Source organism: Felis catus, chromosome B1 (assembly GCF_018350175.1).
Source record: "Felis catus isolate Fca126 chromosome B1, F.catus_Fca126_mat1.0, whole genome shotgun sequence".
NCBI lineage: Eukaryota > Metazoa > Chordata > Mammalia > Carnivora > Felidae > Felis > Felis catus.
This window is the reverse complement of record NC_058371.1, coordinates 199,901,859-199,917,357: the sequence shown is the minus strand read 5'-3', so window position 1 is coordinate 199,917,357 and position 15,499 is coordinate 199,901,859. Positions and strand designations below refer to the sequence as shown.

The window sequence follows — 15,499 nt, the reverse complement described above, 5'->3', positions numbered from 1 at the left end:
CGACCTCAGCTGAAGTCGGACGCTCAACCAACTGTGCCACCCAGGCGCCCCACCTTTTTCCTGTTCTGAAGGGACTTCAAGACCCCCGCAGGCCCCGGCCCCCAGTAGTCCAAGGCCCCGTGCCTATCCAGGCACGGCGGGTGGCGGGTGCCTCAAATGTCAGATTCCCAAAACTTGTTGATGAAAGCATTTTTTCTTTCTTTTTCTAGAACAGAACGCAACTAAAAGCCCTTCTCACCATAACAGCAGAAGAGAAGATAAAGGTAAGAGAAAATGCCCGAGCTGGACAGCCACCTTACGCCCCGATGTGCCTTCATGCTGGTGTGTTGGTCCCTGGGTGTCCTCAGAGCCAAGGGGAGGGGCGGCCGCTGGCCTTGGCAGTCTGTGGTCCCCCAGCGTGGCTAGAAGCCGTCGGCTGGTTTCCCGAATGGCCCTTCCATCTGGACAGGATGGCGTATACGCACAGTGGGACCACACCTCACACTACCTCAGCACCTGCTGCAGACAGGCATTCTGAGCGGTTCACATACGCTGGGTTGTGTGATCTTCGCGGCAGCGCCGGGGGGCTGGGTTCCATTTTTAAATCACCTTCGCTTCATAAATGGGGAAACCAAGGCACAGCTGGGTCAGGTAATTTGCCCAAGGTCACCTGGCTAGTGTGTCCGGATTCCCAAGACCACTCCCAGGCTCGGTGGTTCACTAGGAGGACACACAGGACTCCACGTATAGTCACGCTCCCGGCTGATTTCTTACCGGAAAGGATGCGAAGGAGAATCGGCGAAGGGCGGAGGGGCAGGGGGCCAGGTCTGGAGGACACCGGGCCTCAGCTTCCAGAGTCCTCTGCCGGCAGAGTCCCACAGGATGCCCTTCGTTCTCCAGCAGCAGGTGTGACAGCACACGTCAATGTTGTCACCAGGGAGGCTCGTCAGAGACGGGCCCCAGGGTTCTTCTTGGAGGCTGGGCACACGGGCACCCTTGTCTGGCATGTTCCAGACTCCCAGGAGTGTGTTCAGTGTAAACCACGCTGTTTACACGGCCGCCTAGGCACAGCGAGCCACTCTTATCAGGCAGCGGTGGTTACCGTCCAGAAACCCAAGCTCCGGCGTGCCAGCCGAGGCCCCGCCTTGCACGGTGGCCTCTCAGAGGGTGCCAGTCTTGGGCCTGTGAGTGTGCTTTTCTTGCGGGCGTTAGAACCAGGGTTTGAACACTGGGGCTCCAGAGCCCTGCGGCTGGGCCACGCCGCCTCCTAAGGAGCTAAATCCCTGTCCAAAAGAGATGGAAATAAAATCCAAGTCTGGCTAGAGCAAGGAGAGGGTTTCGGGGGGGGCAGGGGAGGCAGGAAGATGGGTGCAAACCATCTTGGCTTCTCTGTGAGCCCCTGGAGGGTCGGGGCTGTGTCTGCTGCATCCTTGTGCCCCACTCTGCGCCCTACCTTCTGGGTGGCACTCAGTAGGTCAGCATCCCTTGGCCGAGCTGATCGTCGTCAATGCTGGCGATCGCCGCTTGCTGTCTAGTCGCTGCGTGACTGTAATAAAAGTCAGAGAAGGTTCACTTCGCCGATGTTTGTAAGCCCTTCCCCCGCTCCCCAGGCCCTCTCACGTGGATGGAGGTGAGCCACACCCAGGTCTTCGGGGCAGCCTCCAGGCCACCCATTGCCTTCAAGGGAAACAGGAGTGGGTGCCCACTGTGGGGTGCAGACCCGTGGGTGCAGTCAGGCAGTGGAGCATTGGGTTGGATGTCAGCCCTACCGCCCCTGATCCTGGTGACCCTGCCCTTGTGGACCACGTTCAAGGAGGTCACCGTTGAGTGGGGAGATGAGGCATACAAAATGCGATGGCCCTACAGCGTTGTGGGGCATCAGGTTCTTGGGCCAAGGGCCTAGCTTTGACTCCCTGTCCGTCCACCGATTGTATGTGACTGTGGATGTGTTACCTCCCTGAGTCTCCATTTCCCGGCTATGAAAGGAGACTGACAATAGTACCCCCTTCGTAGGGTGGCCGCCAAAGTAAATGGATTGAGGTATGTAGAGCACTCAGCACAGTGCCTGGTGGTTTTTTTAAATATATTTTTTAATGTTTATTTATTTTTGAGAGAGAGGGAGAGAGAGACAGAGTGCAAGTGGGGGAGGGGCAGAGAGAGAGGGAGACGCAGAATCCGAAGCAGGCTCCAGGCTCTGAGCCATCAGCGCAGAGCCCGTCGCGGGGCTCAGACCCACAAGCTGCGAGATCGTGACCTGAGCCGAAGTCGGACGCTTAACTGACTGCACCACCCAGGTGCCCGGTGCCTGGCGTTTTTTAAGCGCTCTGTAAGCGTCAGCTGCGGTCTTTGGGATCGTTATTGCGTGCACATGCAGACAACACCCTTCTGCAGCCGTTCTGTGGTTTTCGTGAATGGGTGTCACGTGTCAGGGTCTCAAGCCCAAGGGGCCATCAGGTGCCGTAAGTGTGAGTCAATCCCAGTGCGAGATTCCAGGGCGTTGTGGAGTGTGGGGCAGCGTGGAGACTCAGATCACCTACCACCCGCTGTCCCCGTGCCCTCACTGAGACATTAAATGAGAAGAACAAAGGTCAAACCACACACAGCTGCCATGACTGAATGTGTGAGGTTGTGACCCCGAAATCTAGGTCATACATGCTGCAGATACGGGCACTAAAGAGTGCTGGGTAGACGGCAGGCTTCTTGGAGGAGGTGAGCATTCAGCTGGAGGTCGTTAAGGGAAGGACCTAGTTAAAGACGGAGGAAGGGTGTTCTAGAATACGCCGCTGAAGATCTGACCTCGAGGCTGAGCCGGTTCAGCTGTTGGTGGGATGTGAACCGAGGTCTCCTGGCACCAGTGAGCTATGCGTATGGGTGACCCAGCCAAGGCTTTTGCCAGCTACAGAGTGTGTTCTAGCACGGCTGACAGGGGCACCTGTGAGGTGACGTCATTACATCAGGAAAGTGTGAGAGTGAACAGGAGGAGCAGGGCAGGGAGGACGGAGGCTCCCTGCCATCATACAACTAAACAGAGTAAAGGCATGAAGTCTGCGCTTTGTAGGCTGGGATTCTTCAACCCTCGGAGGAGACCCCATCATCTCCTTTGTTTTTCTCTTACCTTCCTGAGGGTGAAATCGGCAGGTGTCAGCCAAGGACAGCAAGGTCCCCATTTCCTATCTCAAGCCCTCTTGCCCTTTCTGTCTGTTGCATGAGAGGCTTCCGGGAGGAAATAATCACGCTGTATGTGCTGGACATGGGTGTTCAGATTGCGCCGGACCTCCCCACAGCTTCTCATGTTGGTGCCGTGTGCTCACGAAAGGGCTGGGCGCCGGGGCAGAGATCGGGAGAAGGGGAATCTCAGATCCAATCAAGAGAGAGATGTTTAAATTTTTTTTTTCAACGTTTTTATTTATTTTGGGACAGAGAGAGACAGAGCATGAACGGGGGAGGGGCAGAGAGAGAGGGAGACACAGAATCGGAAACAGGCTCCAGGCTCCGAGCCATCAGCCCAGAACCCGACGCGGGGCTCGAACTCATGGACCGCGAGATCGTGACCTGGCTGAAGTCGGACGCTTAACCGACTTCAGGTAACAGGTGGTTTAAACATCCCTCTCTTGGGGCGCCTGGGTGGCGCAGTCGGTTAAGCGTCCGACTTCAGCTCAGGTCACGATCTCGTGGTCCGTGAGTTCGAGCCCCGCGTCGGGTTCTGGGCTGATGGCTCGGAGCCTGGAGCCTGTTTCCGATTCTGTGTCTCCCTCTCTCTCTGCCCCTCCCCCGTTCATGCTCTGTCTCTCTCTGTCCCAAAAATAAATAAAAAACGTTGAAAAAAAAATTTAAGCCACCTGTTACGTCCCCCAATTCATGCAGAAGGCAGTTCCAATAATCATTTTAGTCGGATCTAGGGGGAGAAATGCGATCAAGTTAATCTGTTTCACCTGCAGATATAAATTTATGAAACTAGGTGAGAACATTGTGACAATTGGAGAGTAATAGAGGAGGATTTCCCCTAGCACATATTAAAAAATTCTAAAGCTACGTTAATGCCGTATGCAACTCTGCAGGAAAAGCCAGACCAAGGGCGTAAAATAGATTGTCTACACAGATGTACGTATAATAAAAAGGTATTTCAAGTCAATGGGAAAAGAGTGTATCATTCATACATTTGTGGGCAACTGGCTGGATCTTTTAGAAGAAAATAAAGCGAATTCCCTCATCAGATTAAAATCTAGATAAAACAATTTGTAAAAAATAAATATAGGTTAGCATTATATGACAGGAAGAAAACCATGAGGGAGAACCATGGATTTGAGTACACAAATAGTTGAAAATTTTACATTTAAAAACAGCATTATGAAAGTGACAAACCTGGGAAAATACTTGTAACACATAAAAAGGGATTAGTGTCTTCGACATGCAAAGAGGTCCTGTTAGTAAGAAAGAGAATGCGTCTGTAGACAGCTATATGCTATATGAGAATTTCTCAAACACGGGGATTTGCAGCGTGTACCTTTGTGCCTTTGTGGAGGGAGCAGGTAACTGTTGGCAGGATCACATGGCTTTGAGATGCTCTCAGGATGCGAGGTGTGCACTCCCACACCATGTCCACCTTCTCTGTGTCACCTCATGTTTGGATTACTGCACCGGCCTCCTAACTGTCCAGTCCTGCTCCCCTCCAGCCCATCGTCCTCACTGTAGTGATCTTTCTGTAAAACCCAAAACCAGCTTGCTTTTCTGTTTCTGGAGGGACTCCCTGTTGCCTGCTGGATTAAGCCCAGTTATCTCAGGGTGATATTCAGGATCCATCAGAAAATTTGGTCTCTACTGTCCCCAGGTGCTGCTGGGTCGCTGTGTTTTCCACATTGCTCTGGTCTTGTATATGCTGTTCTTTTCTTACCTGTGCTCTGGACGATTCATGAACGTCCTGAAAGACCCTGTCCAACTTCTGCACACCTGTGATTCCTGAACCTCCCCCAGGCATGCTGGTAGCCCCTTGGCTGGGAATCCCACAACGCTGAGACATCTGATAAACCTTGTCATTCTGTGACATTGGCCTGGTTCCCTTGGTTGGCATTTAATACATTTTTGTGACATCAGAACAGAATTTTTGCCCTGGAAGAGACTTTAAATATTATCTGGTTTCACTTTCTCATTTGAGAGTTAAAAAAAACAAAAATCTGTGCCTGGAGAGGCCCTGGGAACTGGCCAGGGTCCTGAAGCTTGACAGGGTTAAAAGTCCTGTTGGGCAATTTGTTCCCTAATCTGCTTATTCACCAGACTGGTACCTCAGCAAAGCTCTGTTGATAAGTGTGATTGCCTCTACCTGTGACTGCCTCTAAGCTGTCACTCCTGTCAGCATTGTCAGCTGGGAAGCCCAGAGACTGTCTGCTCTCAGAGCTGCCCCTCAAGGGTTGTGGGACACACGTCCGCAAGTAAGTAACTCCCCCTGTTTCTTGGATCTTTAGCACAAAGTGAAGGATTTCAACAAATTACTCTTAAAGTCAATTTCAGAGAAATCATTCTGTATGTTTTTCTCTTCAAACTTTTTTCTGTCTTTTGAGGCATAGGTGGGTGGGATTTAATATACGTCCATCGTGGACAAAGAAAACACCCTCCCGGTATCACACAGACACACACACACAGACACGTACACACATATACGCAAAGAATTGGAAAAGTTAAGTAACATTAGCACATAATCTCACCAGCAGAGGACCACTGCTAACACGTTGGCTTCTTGCCTCTACGGGTCTTTGAATTTATTTATTACATAATTGAAGTCAACGTGTAAATAATTCCTCCTCGTGCTTTTGTAACTTGCTGTTAGATCAGAAGCACTGAAAGCATTCTTTTTGAAAGGACTTTTTTCCCCATCATTGCTCCTCTTGAATGCACTGACAGAGCTCATCGAAGGAATCTGCTCTCAGCTAATACGTGATTAAAAGGATGGCAATAGCACGTGATTCTTTGTCAGAGACGAGAGGGAAAGTCAGAGCCTAGGGACAAGGAGGCTGGGATCACTCAACTGCTTTTCTTTATTCGTTAATGAAGTTTATGGTAAATAAACTCTTTGAAATTTGTTCTTATACTGATTATCAGTGGAATTTAGCTGCGAGATTTTTAGAGGAAATCTTAAAAGAGTGATTAACTTGGGGCTGATTTCTGGCGCTCTAAGTGCATACATTTCTGTACCCGTCCCTGTGGTGGCTGGTCCCACCAGCCCCCCGCCTACCAAGCCAGACATCCAAGGACGCTTTTGGTCCCCATCTGTAGCATCCCACACATCCGTTCCAGCACTCAAGTCACCATAACCAGTGGACTCTGTCTCCTAAATGTTTTCCCAATTCCTGCCCTTCCCTCCAGCCTTCCAGTCGTCACAGTAATAGCAGCTCAGATTTGCTGACTGATGTCTCTGTGCTATATCCCTAGCCAGTAGGTCCTATTTTGTGTGTGTGTGTAAAGTACACATACACAAAACTTACCATTAGTGACATTCAGTATGTTCACAGTGTTGAGCAATCATCACTGCCACCTAGGCTTGGAACCTTTTCATCTCCCCAAAGGGAAACTGTTCCCATTGAACAGTTGCTCTCCATTATCCCCTCCTCCCGCTCAGCCCCTGGCAACCACTGATCTGCCTTCTGTTTCTACAGGTGTGCCTCTTGTGGCCATTTCATCTCATTGAATGTGGCCTTTTGCTCCAGCGTCTTTCCCTTAGCGTAATATTTTCAAGGTCTATCCGTGTTGTAGCATATGTCGGGACTTCATTCCTTTTTATGGCTGATTCCTATTCCATTGTATGGGGGCGGGGCGTGGACCACATTTGTTTATCTCTTCATCAGCTGATGGGCATCTGGGCTTCCCCATCTTCTGGCTATTATGAAGAGTGCTACTGTGAATATTCAGGTACAGATTTTTGTTTGAGCACCTGTTTTCAATTCGTTGGGGTACACACTCAGGAGTGGAATTGCTTGGCTGTATGGTAATTCTGTGTTTCACCTGTCTGAGAACCATAAGGACTACTTATTTTTATTTCATTTTAGAGAGCGTGCAAGCGGGGAAGAGAGGCAGAGGAAGAGAGAGAGAGAGAGAGAGAGAGAGAGAGAGAGAGAGAGAGAGAATCCTAAGTAGGCTCCATGCTGAGCGTGATGCGGGGCTCCATCCCATGACGCTGGGATCATGACCTGAGCCCAAATCAAGAGTTGGACGCTCAACCGACTGAGCCACCCAGGTGCCCCACACCCACCATAGGCACTATTTTAACCCTCCTTTTACAGATGGGGGAGATTTCAGCTTGCAGAGAGGGAGGCCCGGGGTCCCACAGTGTGGTAGGGGGCAGAGCTGAGAGCTGAGCCCTCAACTAGGGCCAGAGTCCATGGTCTTTATCAGCAGATTCTACTGCCTCCTGCAGCCTTGTCATCATTTCTCTGTTGGCTGTCACATCTCGTTTATCCTCCTCCAGGCTGATGCCACGCAGTGGCCAGATCTACCTTTCTAAAATACTGATCTGACCGTGTTACTTCCTGGCTTAAAACCCTGCAGTCACCACCCCCCTCCCAAAACCATTCAGATGCTGCTGCAAATCACTAACCTGCTCTTGAAGACCCTTTGGGACCCGGGGTGCATTTCCTCCACATAGCAGGTCCGGCTCATGCTGTTCTCTCTGCCTGGCTTGCCCTCCTCCCGGCTCATTCTCCTCTGTCCATGGGTCACCTCGTGTAAAGCCTTTGTCCTTTGAGCTAAGCTAGGAGCTGCACCCCTCCCCACCCTACTTCTCCAGGCTTCTCCAGCCTCACCCAGCCACACTGTGTCACCCCAGCTTGCTTGCTTGTCTGTTTTTTCTGCAAGATTGTGAGCTCCTTAGAGCAGGGCCTGGATCTTTTGTTCCCCACTTGTCCTTTGAGGACCCATCACTGGGCTCATCGAATGAACTTGATGTCAGGAAAGTTGACCACCACATCCAAACACCGAGCCAACCTTGGTAGCCCACTGTGATGCATTCACTTAAATAGAGAGTTTCAGGCAAAAAAAAAAGTTATAGCAAAGCTTGGTTTCTGCACATGTGAGATGGACATAAGAATTGTGAGTTTAAAGTATTGTTTCAAAGACTATAAAGGGAGTAAGGCCTCACCTCTGGCAAAAGTTCAATAAAGACCCTGATGGTTAAGAATAGTTTTGAAGAATGGTTTGCAAAGGCTTTTGTCCAGACACTGAGAGATTTTTAAAATCCTGCCCTGCCACTCAGTCCAGAAGGGTGAGCTGTATACTCAGAGTGGGAATCACAATGTTCAGGGTGACCCAAGACCTTGATGACCTAATGCAAGGCTCCTGGTAAAAGGTCAGGCTGGAGCCTGAGCCCCAGAGAGGCAGCTGTGGTGTGAAAGCTTCTAGGCCAGACTGCTGGCTGTGAAACCCAGAGTCACTAGTGACTCATTCTGTGATCTTGGGCCATTTATTTAACTGATTAGCACTATTGAACTCTAATTTGTGGAACATAGACTGAAACAGTACCCACTTTCTGGTTTTATTGTGAGATGTTAATGGATTCATGCATGTAAAGCACTTGGGGCCATCTCTGGTGTTTACTGTCTGCTGAATCGGGTTAACCATGATGATGGTGATGGTGACGATGGTGACATTATGGTGATGCTGATGGTGATGATGACAGTGATGGTGATGATGGTAATGATTATATTGGGCCTCCTTCTTCCCATAAAGCTATATCTTGAGATCTTACTCTTCTTTAGCCATTTACATGGAGGAGGAAAGTTGAAGAGCAGAGACATTTTGGGCAGGAGCAGGACCTAGCTTAAAGTAGCAACATGGATGAGTGAAGGTTGAAAGAAGAAAGTGAGAGTTGTGAGTGGGCCTGCCCCAAGCAGGCAGTCTCTACCTGGATGTGCTTACCACTTGGCATCAGATTCCCAAGAGAGAAGGGAGAAAGATGGCGGGATCTGTAGAGCTGCCCTGCCTTTGCCCTCTTCCTAGATACAGGCATTCATTCCTGCATCGCATCGGTGTCGCTGAGTTAAGCTAGATCCTGCGCCACAGTCTGCCACACTGCTTCTACTCTTCAAATTCTCTTGGCCATGTGATTGGCCAAAGGAAGGGAAGACCTCAGGTGGAGATTCAGAGATGGTGAAGGTGGGAAGAGGAGACAAGTTTGGTGGTTTGACCCCGTTGGCCCGTTCTACTTCATGAGGTAGGAAAGGAAGAGAGAGACAGAGGGGGACAGAGAGATCTCTTCCTGCCTTTTACAGTACAGTGACCCTGCCGGCATGTAATTCTGTTGTAGTCTTTGTTTCTGGTTCTCCTCAATCAGGCAGGGAACTTCTACCTTGGTGTGGGAGGTTGGGACTCCAGATGTGTTTAGAAAACCCCACAGCCCCCTGGACAAAAGCAGTGTGATCTAATGCAGGGAGAACACGGACTCTGGAGTCAGGCAGGGCTGGCTTTGGTTTTTTGGCTACTACGCACTTTGATTACCTACTTAATCTCTTTCCATCTCCGTTTACCTGTCAATGGAATGGGGACAATACATCCACTACAAGATTGCTGAAGATTGTATGATGTAAAGCTGACACCTTATTAGTTTCCTGGGGCTGCTGTAACAAGTTATCGCAAACTGGGGAGCCTGGGACAACACAATCCTACTCTGTCACAGTTCTGGAAGCTAGAAGTCTGGAGTTAAGGTGTCGGCAGAGCCGTGCTCTCTTTGGTGGCTCTGGAGAAGAATGCTTGCCTCTTCCTAGCTTCTGGTGGCTCCTGGAAATCCTTCCTTGGTTGTAGCTACCTCACTCTAGTCTCTGCCTCCGTGGTCACATGACCCTCTCTGTGCGAGTCTGTCTTTATAAGGACACATTCATTAGATTTAAGACCCACCCTAATCCAATATGAACTCATCTTAACTTGATTATTGTTTCCAAAGAGCTTCTTTCCCAATACAGTCACATTTATAGCTACTGGGGGTTAAGACTTAAGCATATCCTTTTGGAAGACACAGTTAAACCCATTCCAGGCACCTAACCTAGGGACCGGCCTGCTGTTGGTGATCAGATATCAGCAATTCCCTGTATCTCTCCATTCTTCTTCCTAAAGCTGAAAAAATAAATAAATAAAATAAAAGCATTTGCCTTCTGACACTAATCATTAGAGAAATGCAAATCAAAACCATGATGATTCCGCCTCATATCAGGCTGGCTACTATCAAAAAGGAAGGAGGAGGAGGAGGAGGAGGAGGAGGAGGAGAAACAGTTTGGCTGTTCCCCCAGAAATTGAAGATAGAACTATTATATAATCCTATTATTCCACTTCTAGGTATATTCCCCAAAGAATTAGAAGTAGGGTCTCAGAGAGATATCCATATACCCATGTTTATAGCAGCATATTCACAAAAGCCAGAAGATGGGAGCCACCCAAGTGTCCAATGATGAATGAATGGATAAACACAGTATGATATATACATAACAATGGAATTGTATTCAGCCTTAAGAAGGAAGGAAGTCTGTTTCTTAAATCCCACATAGGAGTGAAATCATGTATTTGTCTTTGTCTGATTTATTTCACTTAGCATAACACCCGCCAGTTCCATCCACGTTGTTGCAAATGGCAAGATTTCATTCTTTTTGATCGCCGAGGAATATTCCATTATGTATATGTGTGTGTGTATACACGTATATACATATATAATGTATAATGTATATACATATACATCTATGTACAGACACACACACACACACACACACACACACACACACCGCACCTTCTTAATCCATTCATCAGTCAATGAACATTTGGGCTCTCTGCATAGGTTGGCTGCTGTTGATAGCACTGCTGAGGAGCTAGATACTGAGGTGCACGTGCCCCTTTGAATCAGCATTTTTGCACCCTTTGGATAAATTCCTAGCAGTAGTGCAATTGCTGGGTCATAAGGAAGTTCTTTTTTTTTTTTTTTTTTTTTTTAATTTTTGAGGAATCTCCAGACTGTTTTCCAGAGTGGCTGCACCACTTTGCATTCCCACCAGCAGTGCAAGAGGGTTCCCTTTTTCTGCATCCTTGCCAACACCTGTTATTCCCTGAGTTGTCAATTTTAGCCATTCTGACAGGTGTGAAGTGGGGAATGGAAGGAAAAATAAAACAAGACACAAACAGAGAGGGAGACAAACCATAAGAGACTCTTAAATGCAGAGAACAAACTGAGGGTTGATGGGGGGGGAGGTGGGTAGGGGAATGGGCTAGATGGGTGATGGGCATTAAGGAAGGCACTTTTGGAGGTGAACACTGGGTGTTATATGGAAGTGATGAATCTCTAAATTCTGCTCCTGAAACCGATACTATTCTGTATGTTAACTAACTTGAATTTAAATTAAAAAAAAGAAAAGAAAATTCTGAGACACACTGCAACGACATGGATGAACCATAAAGATCTAATGCTAAGTGAAGTAGTCAGATTCACAGAGACAAGAGAGTGGGACGGTGGGTGCCAGAGGCTGGAGGGTGGAAGGAGGGTGGTTTAATGGGGACAGAGTTTCAGTTTTGTAAGAGGAAAAACTGCTGGGGACAGGTAGTGGTAATGATTTCAGAACAACGTGATTGTACACACTGTGATGTACGACTGGACTGGACTTAAATGGTTAAGATGGTAATTTTTAAAAAATGTTTATTCGTTTTTTGAGCGCGCGCGAGAGAGAGACCGAGCATGAGTGGGGGAGGGGCAGAGGGACAGGGAGACACAGAATCGGAAGCAGGCTCCGGGCTCCGAGCCATCAGCACAGAGCCCAACGCGGGGCTCCAGCTCACAAACGGCGAGATAGTGACCTGAACCAGAGTCAGAGGCTTTATCGACTGAGCCACCCAGACACCCCAAGATGATAAATTTTATGTTATGTGTATTTTACTACAATTAAAAATATTATGAAAAAAACCCTTAATGGTTAAATATTCAGAATTCCAAGGGAAAAGGGAAAACTTTAAAATTCCTAGAAAGCCAGAAACAGATCCCTCTAAGAAGTCATCAGACACAGTTATGTCAGAAGACAGTGGGGCGGTACCTTCAGTGTTCTGAAGAAAAATGATTTTGGACCTTGAATGATAGATTCAGCCAAATTATAAATCAAATGAGGGCAAAGTAACAACATTTTAAGACATATGAAATAAAAAATGTTTTCTAAACAAGTTTACTTGCAAACAAATAAAATACTGAGAATACTCCATCACACTGAAAAAAAAAAAAGCATCCAAGAAAAAGGAAGAAATGGGATCCAAGAAGCATAGTTTTGCTTTAATCAATCATGTGTGACAACACAGAAAGCTGTAAATAAAGGGCTCCAAATGACAGCAGCAACCCTGGAAAGTAACCAGTTCTGATCAGATCAGAATGCCAAAGCATTCAGGGAACGATGACTTTAAGAAAAAAAAAAAAAAATCCACTACCTGCAACAGATAATGTCATTAAGGAAATGGTATATAATAGGAAGAAAAAAGAAAGACAATGAGAAACTCCAGGAAAACAAAAAGTTACAGAGAAAGGACTGTTAGTCCAAAGTTAGTTAAACTAAAAATATGGCATGGTTTTGAATAATTGGTAAAATGTAAGAAAAGGGATTGAATTAGAAATATATTGCTTTGAGGGGAAGATATTTATTAACATAGGATTTTTTTTTTTTACTTATTTCTTCAGTGAATAACATTTGTATAATCATAATAATCGTGTCTTAAAATTTTTTTTAGTTTTAGGTTTCATAATTAATCTATAAACGACAAAGAATTGTGATTGCAGAACAAAATATATATGTTTTAAACCTAATAAACTGTGAAAGAAAGAAGTGGGAAAGGCAAGGGGGGAGAGGCAAGTGTGGGACATTAACTTCATTATCTTTTTTTAGTAAGACAACAAGAAATCGCCTCTAAATGTTATAAAAATTGTTTAATTTTTTAATTTAAATTTACAAAGATAGCTAATTGAAAAACTAAACATAATCATTACAATTAGAAGGAAGGGAAGAGATGTTTATAGGTCACAAACCCTACAAATTTGTAAAGTAAAAATTCATGAGCTAAATTCACATCTGTCAAAGAGGGAATAATGTGTTAATAATTATATAATATGGCATATATGTGTATATGGTATATATACGTATTACACATAATATGTTACATACGTACCTATAATATGTTCATAATAATTCAGTTAATAGTATGTAATGCTGATGAATCAAGAAATAGAGATATATGTATAAATTTTAGACTTCCAATTTTAAGTAACCATCTGGTTTACTAAGCCATAAAAACTAAAAACAGTATCTGTTTAAGATATTTGCCTCTGGGGTTCCCCTCAGTCGGTTAAGCGACCAACTTTGGCTCAGGTCATGATCTTGTGGTTCATGAGTTCGAACCCCACATTGGTCTCCAAGCTTTCGGTGCTGGAGCCTGCTTGGGATTCTCTGTCTCTCCCTCTCTCTGCCCTTCCCCTGCTTGCATGCACTCACTCTCTCTGTCTCAAAATAAATAAACTAAAAAAAAAAAAAGATTTGCCTCTGGGAAGCTGGGTTAGAGTGGGTAGGGAAGGCAGCAGGACATTTGCTTATCATTTTATACCCTTGACTTTTGTTAAGAGCTTTTTTCTGTAGTAGATTTACATTACTGTGGTTTTTATTTTTTATTTTACTTATTTGTTTTAATTTTTTTAATGTTTATTTAATTTTGAGAGAGAGAGAGATAGAGCATGAGTGGGTGAGGGGCAGAGAGAGAGAGGGAAACAGAATTGGAAGCAGGATCCAGGCTCCAAGGTGTCAGCACAGAGCCAGACATGGGGCTCGAACTCACGAACTGCGGGATCATGACTGGAGCCGAAGTCAGAGGCTCAACTGACTGAGCCATCCAGGAGCCCTACATTACTGTGCTTTTTAAAAGTAGTAAAATGGCTACAAGATTGCTCCTTATATGGATTGAACAATTTATAGAGACTTAAAATATTTAACTGCTCTTTGGATTTTGCAACATTTAGGATACATTAGGATACTTTATATGATGCTCTGCAAAAAATACAGAGCTAAATTTGTGTGCGTATTTCTGGACCAAGCCAACCTTGTATATAAACTTTTACGCATAGTTTTGAATTCTTCCCTGAGGATAGAAACCTAGGTATTAAACTGCTGAGTTAAAGAACTGACTGTTTTAAAGCCTTCTTGTTATGGACACACACATTTTGTCCCTCTTATTTTTGAGTATAGACGTTTTGTTGAAAACACTCCAAGGGGTAAAAGTGTTATGAAAATGTGAGGCTCTTGGTCCAGGTCTGTTTTTGAGGTTATCTTCTTTTTTTTTTTTTTTTTTAATTTTGTGAATTTTATTTATTTTTTTATTTTGCGAGAGAGAGCGGGAAGGGGCAGAGAGAGAGAGAGGGAAGGAGAGAATCTGAAGTAGGTTCCGTGCTGTCAGTGCGGAGCCCAACACGGGGTGGAACCAATGAACCGTGAGCTCATGACCTGAGCTGAAACCAAGAGCTGGACATTTAACTGACAGAGCCACCCAGGTGCCCCTTGAGGTCACCTTCTGATAAAACGACTGATTAATGGCCACCGTACAGCTTCTCCATTACGGTACCAAAAGGAGTTGCCTCTGTCTACACAGCCCACAAAGGAAGACACGGCAAGATTCACTCGGGTTTGGTGAGCAAGTGTTAAGGCCGGATACTCTTCTAACAACTTCATTCAACTTCGTTCATATTCCTGTGTACTCCTCAGTACGACCCTTGGACGGCCACTGTCTCCATTAGACAAGGGACGGAACAGAGGCAAAGAGAGATGAACTGATGTGACCAATTCTACACAGCCAATAAGGCAGAGCTGATGTCACACAGCCCGGTGGTCTGAATCCAGAGGCCAGGCTTCACCCTCTCTGCTGTTTACGGGCCCCCCTTGCCTGTGAACAGGAGGTGGGAGGTGGACCTTGGTCAGACCCAGTCAGTGCCCACAGGGAGGGTACATCCCACAAACGGAGAAAGGACCCCCGCCGACAGCCTGGTACACGGTAAACACTCGATAAGCGATCGGTGATCAAGTAGCACGATCAAGCCAAGCTTTGCACGAATCTCTACATTACTGTTGTCTTTGATCTCCCTGCGGTGACGTATTTTTATCCCCATTTCACAGACGAGAAAAGTGAGGCTGCCAGAGGTTAGCCTAAGCCACTCATCCATGGCATCACGGCTCTTGTGACGGAGCTGGAATTTCAAGCCAGATCTGGAAGCCTAGAAATCCAGAGCTCTTCACTTTGTCCAGAGTGCCTTTGAGAGCATTCAAGGAGTTAATTCTTGTGAAACCCTGAACCTAGGGGTTCTCAACGTGTGTTCCTCGGACAAACGGCACGGCAGCGGCCCCTGGGAGCTTGTTGGAAATGCGCCGCTCGTGAGGCCCTGTCTCTGGGTCTAGGGGATCAGAAACTCAGGGTGGGATGCACTTCTGATGCGTGCTTACGTGTGAGTCAGCCCAGAGTTTGACCCCTTCTGAGTTCTTGTAAGATGCCA

The 15,499-nt window shown here is 46.6% G+C and overlaps 1 protein-coding gene across 1 annotated transcript in view; it reads left to right on the top strand.

Annotated features, from left to right (window-relative positions):
* The window catches only part of EVC2 (EvC ciliary complex subunit 2), a 134,496-nt gene that overhangs the window by 27,998 nt on the left and 90,999 nt on the right, over positions 1 to 15,499 (top strand). The window contains 1 exon segment of the mRNA XM_045056604.1: positions 210 to 263. Within this exon segment, the coding sequence (XP_044912539.1) occupies positions 210 to 263 (54 nt within the window).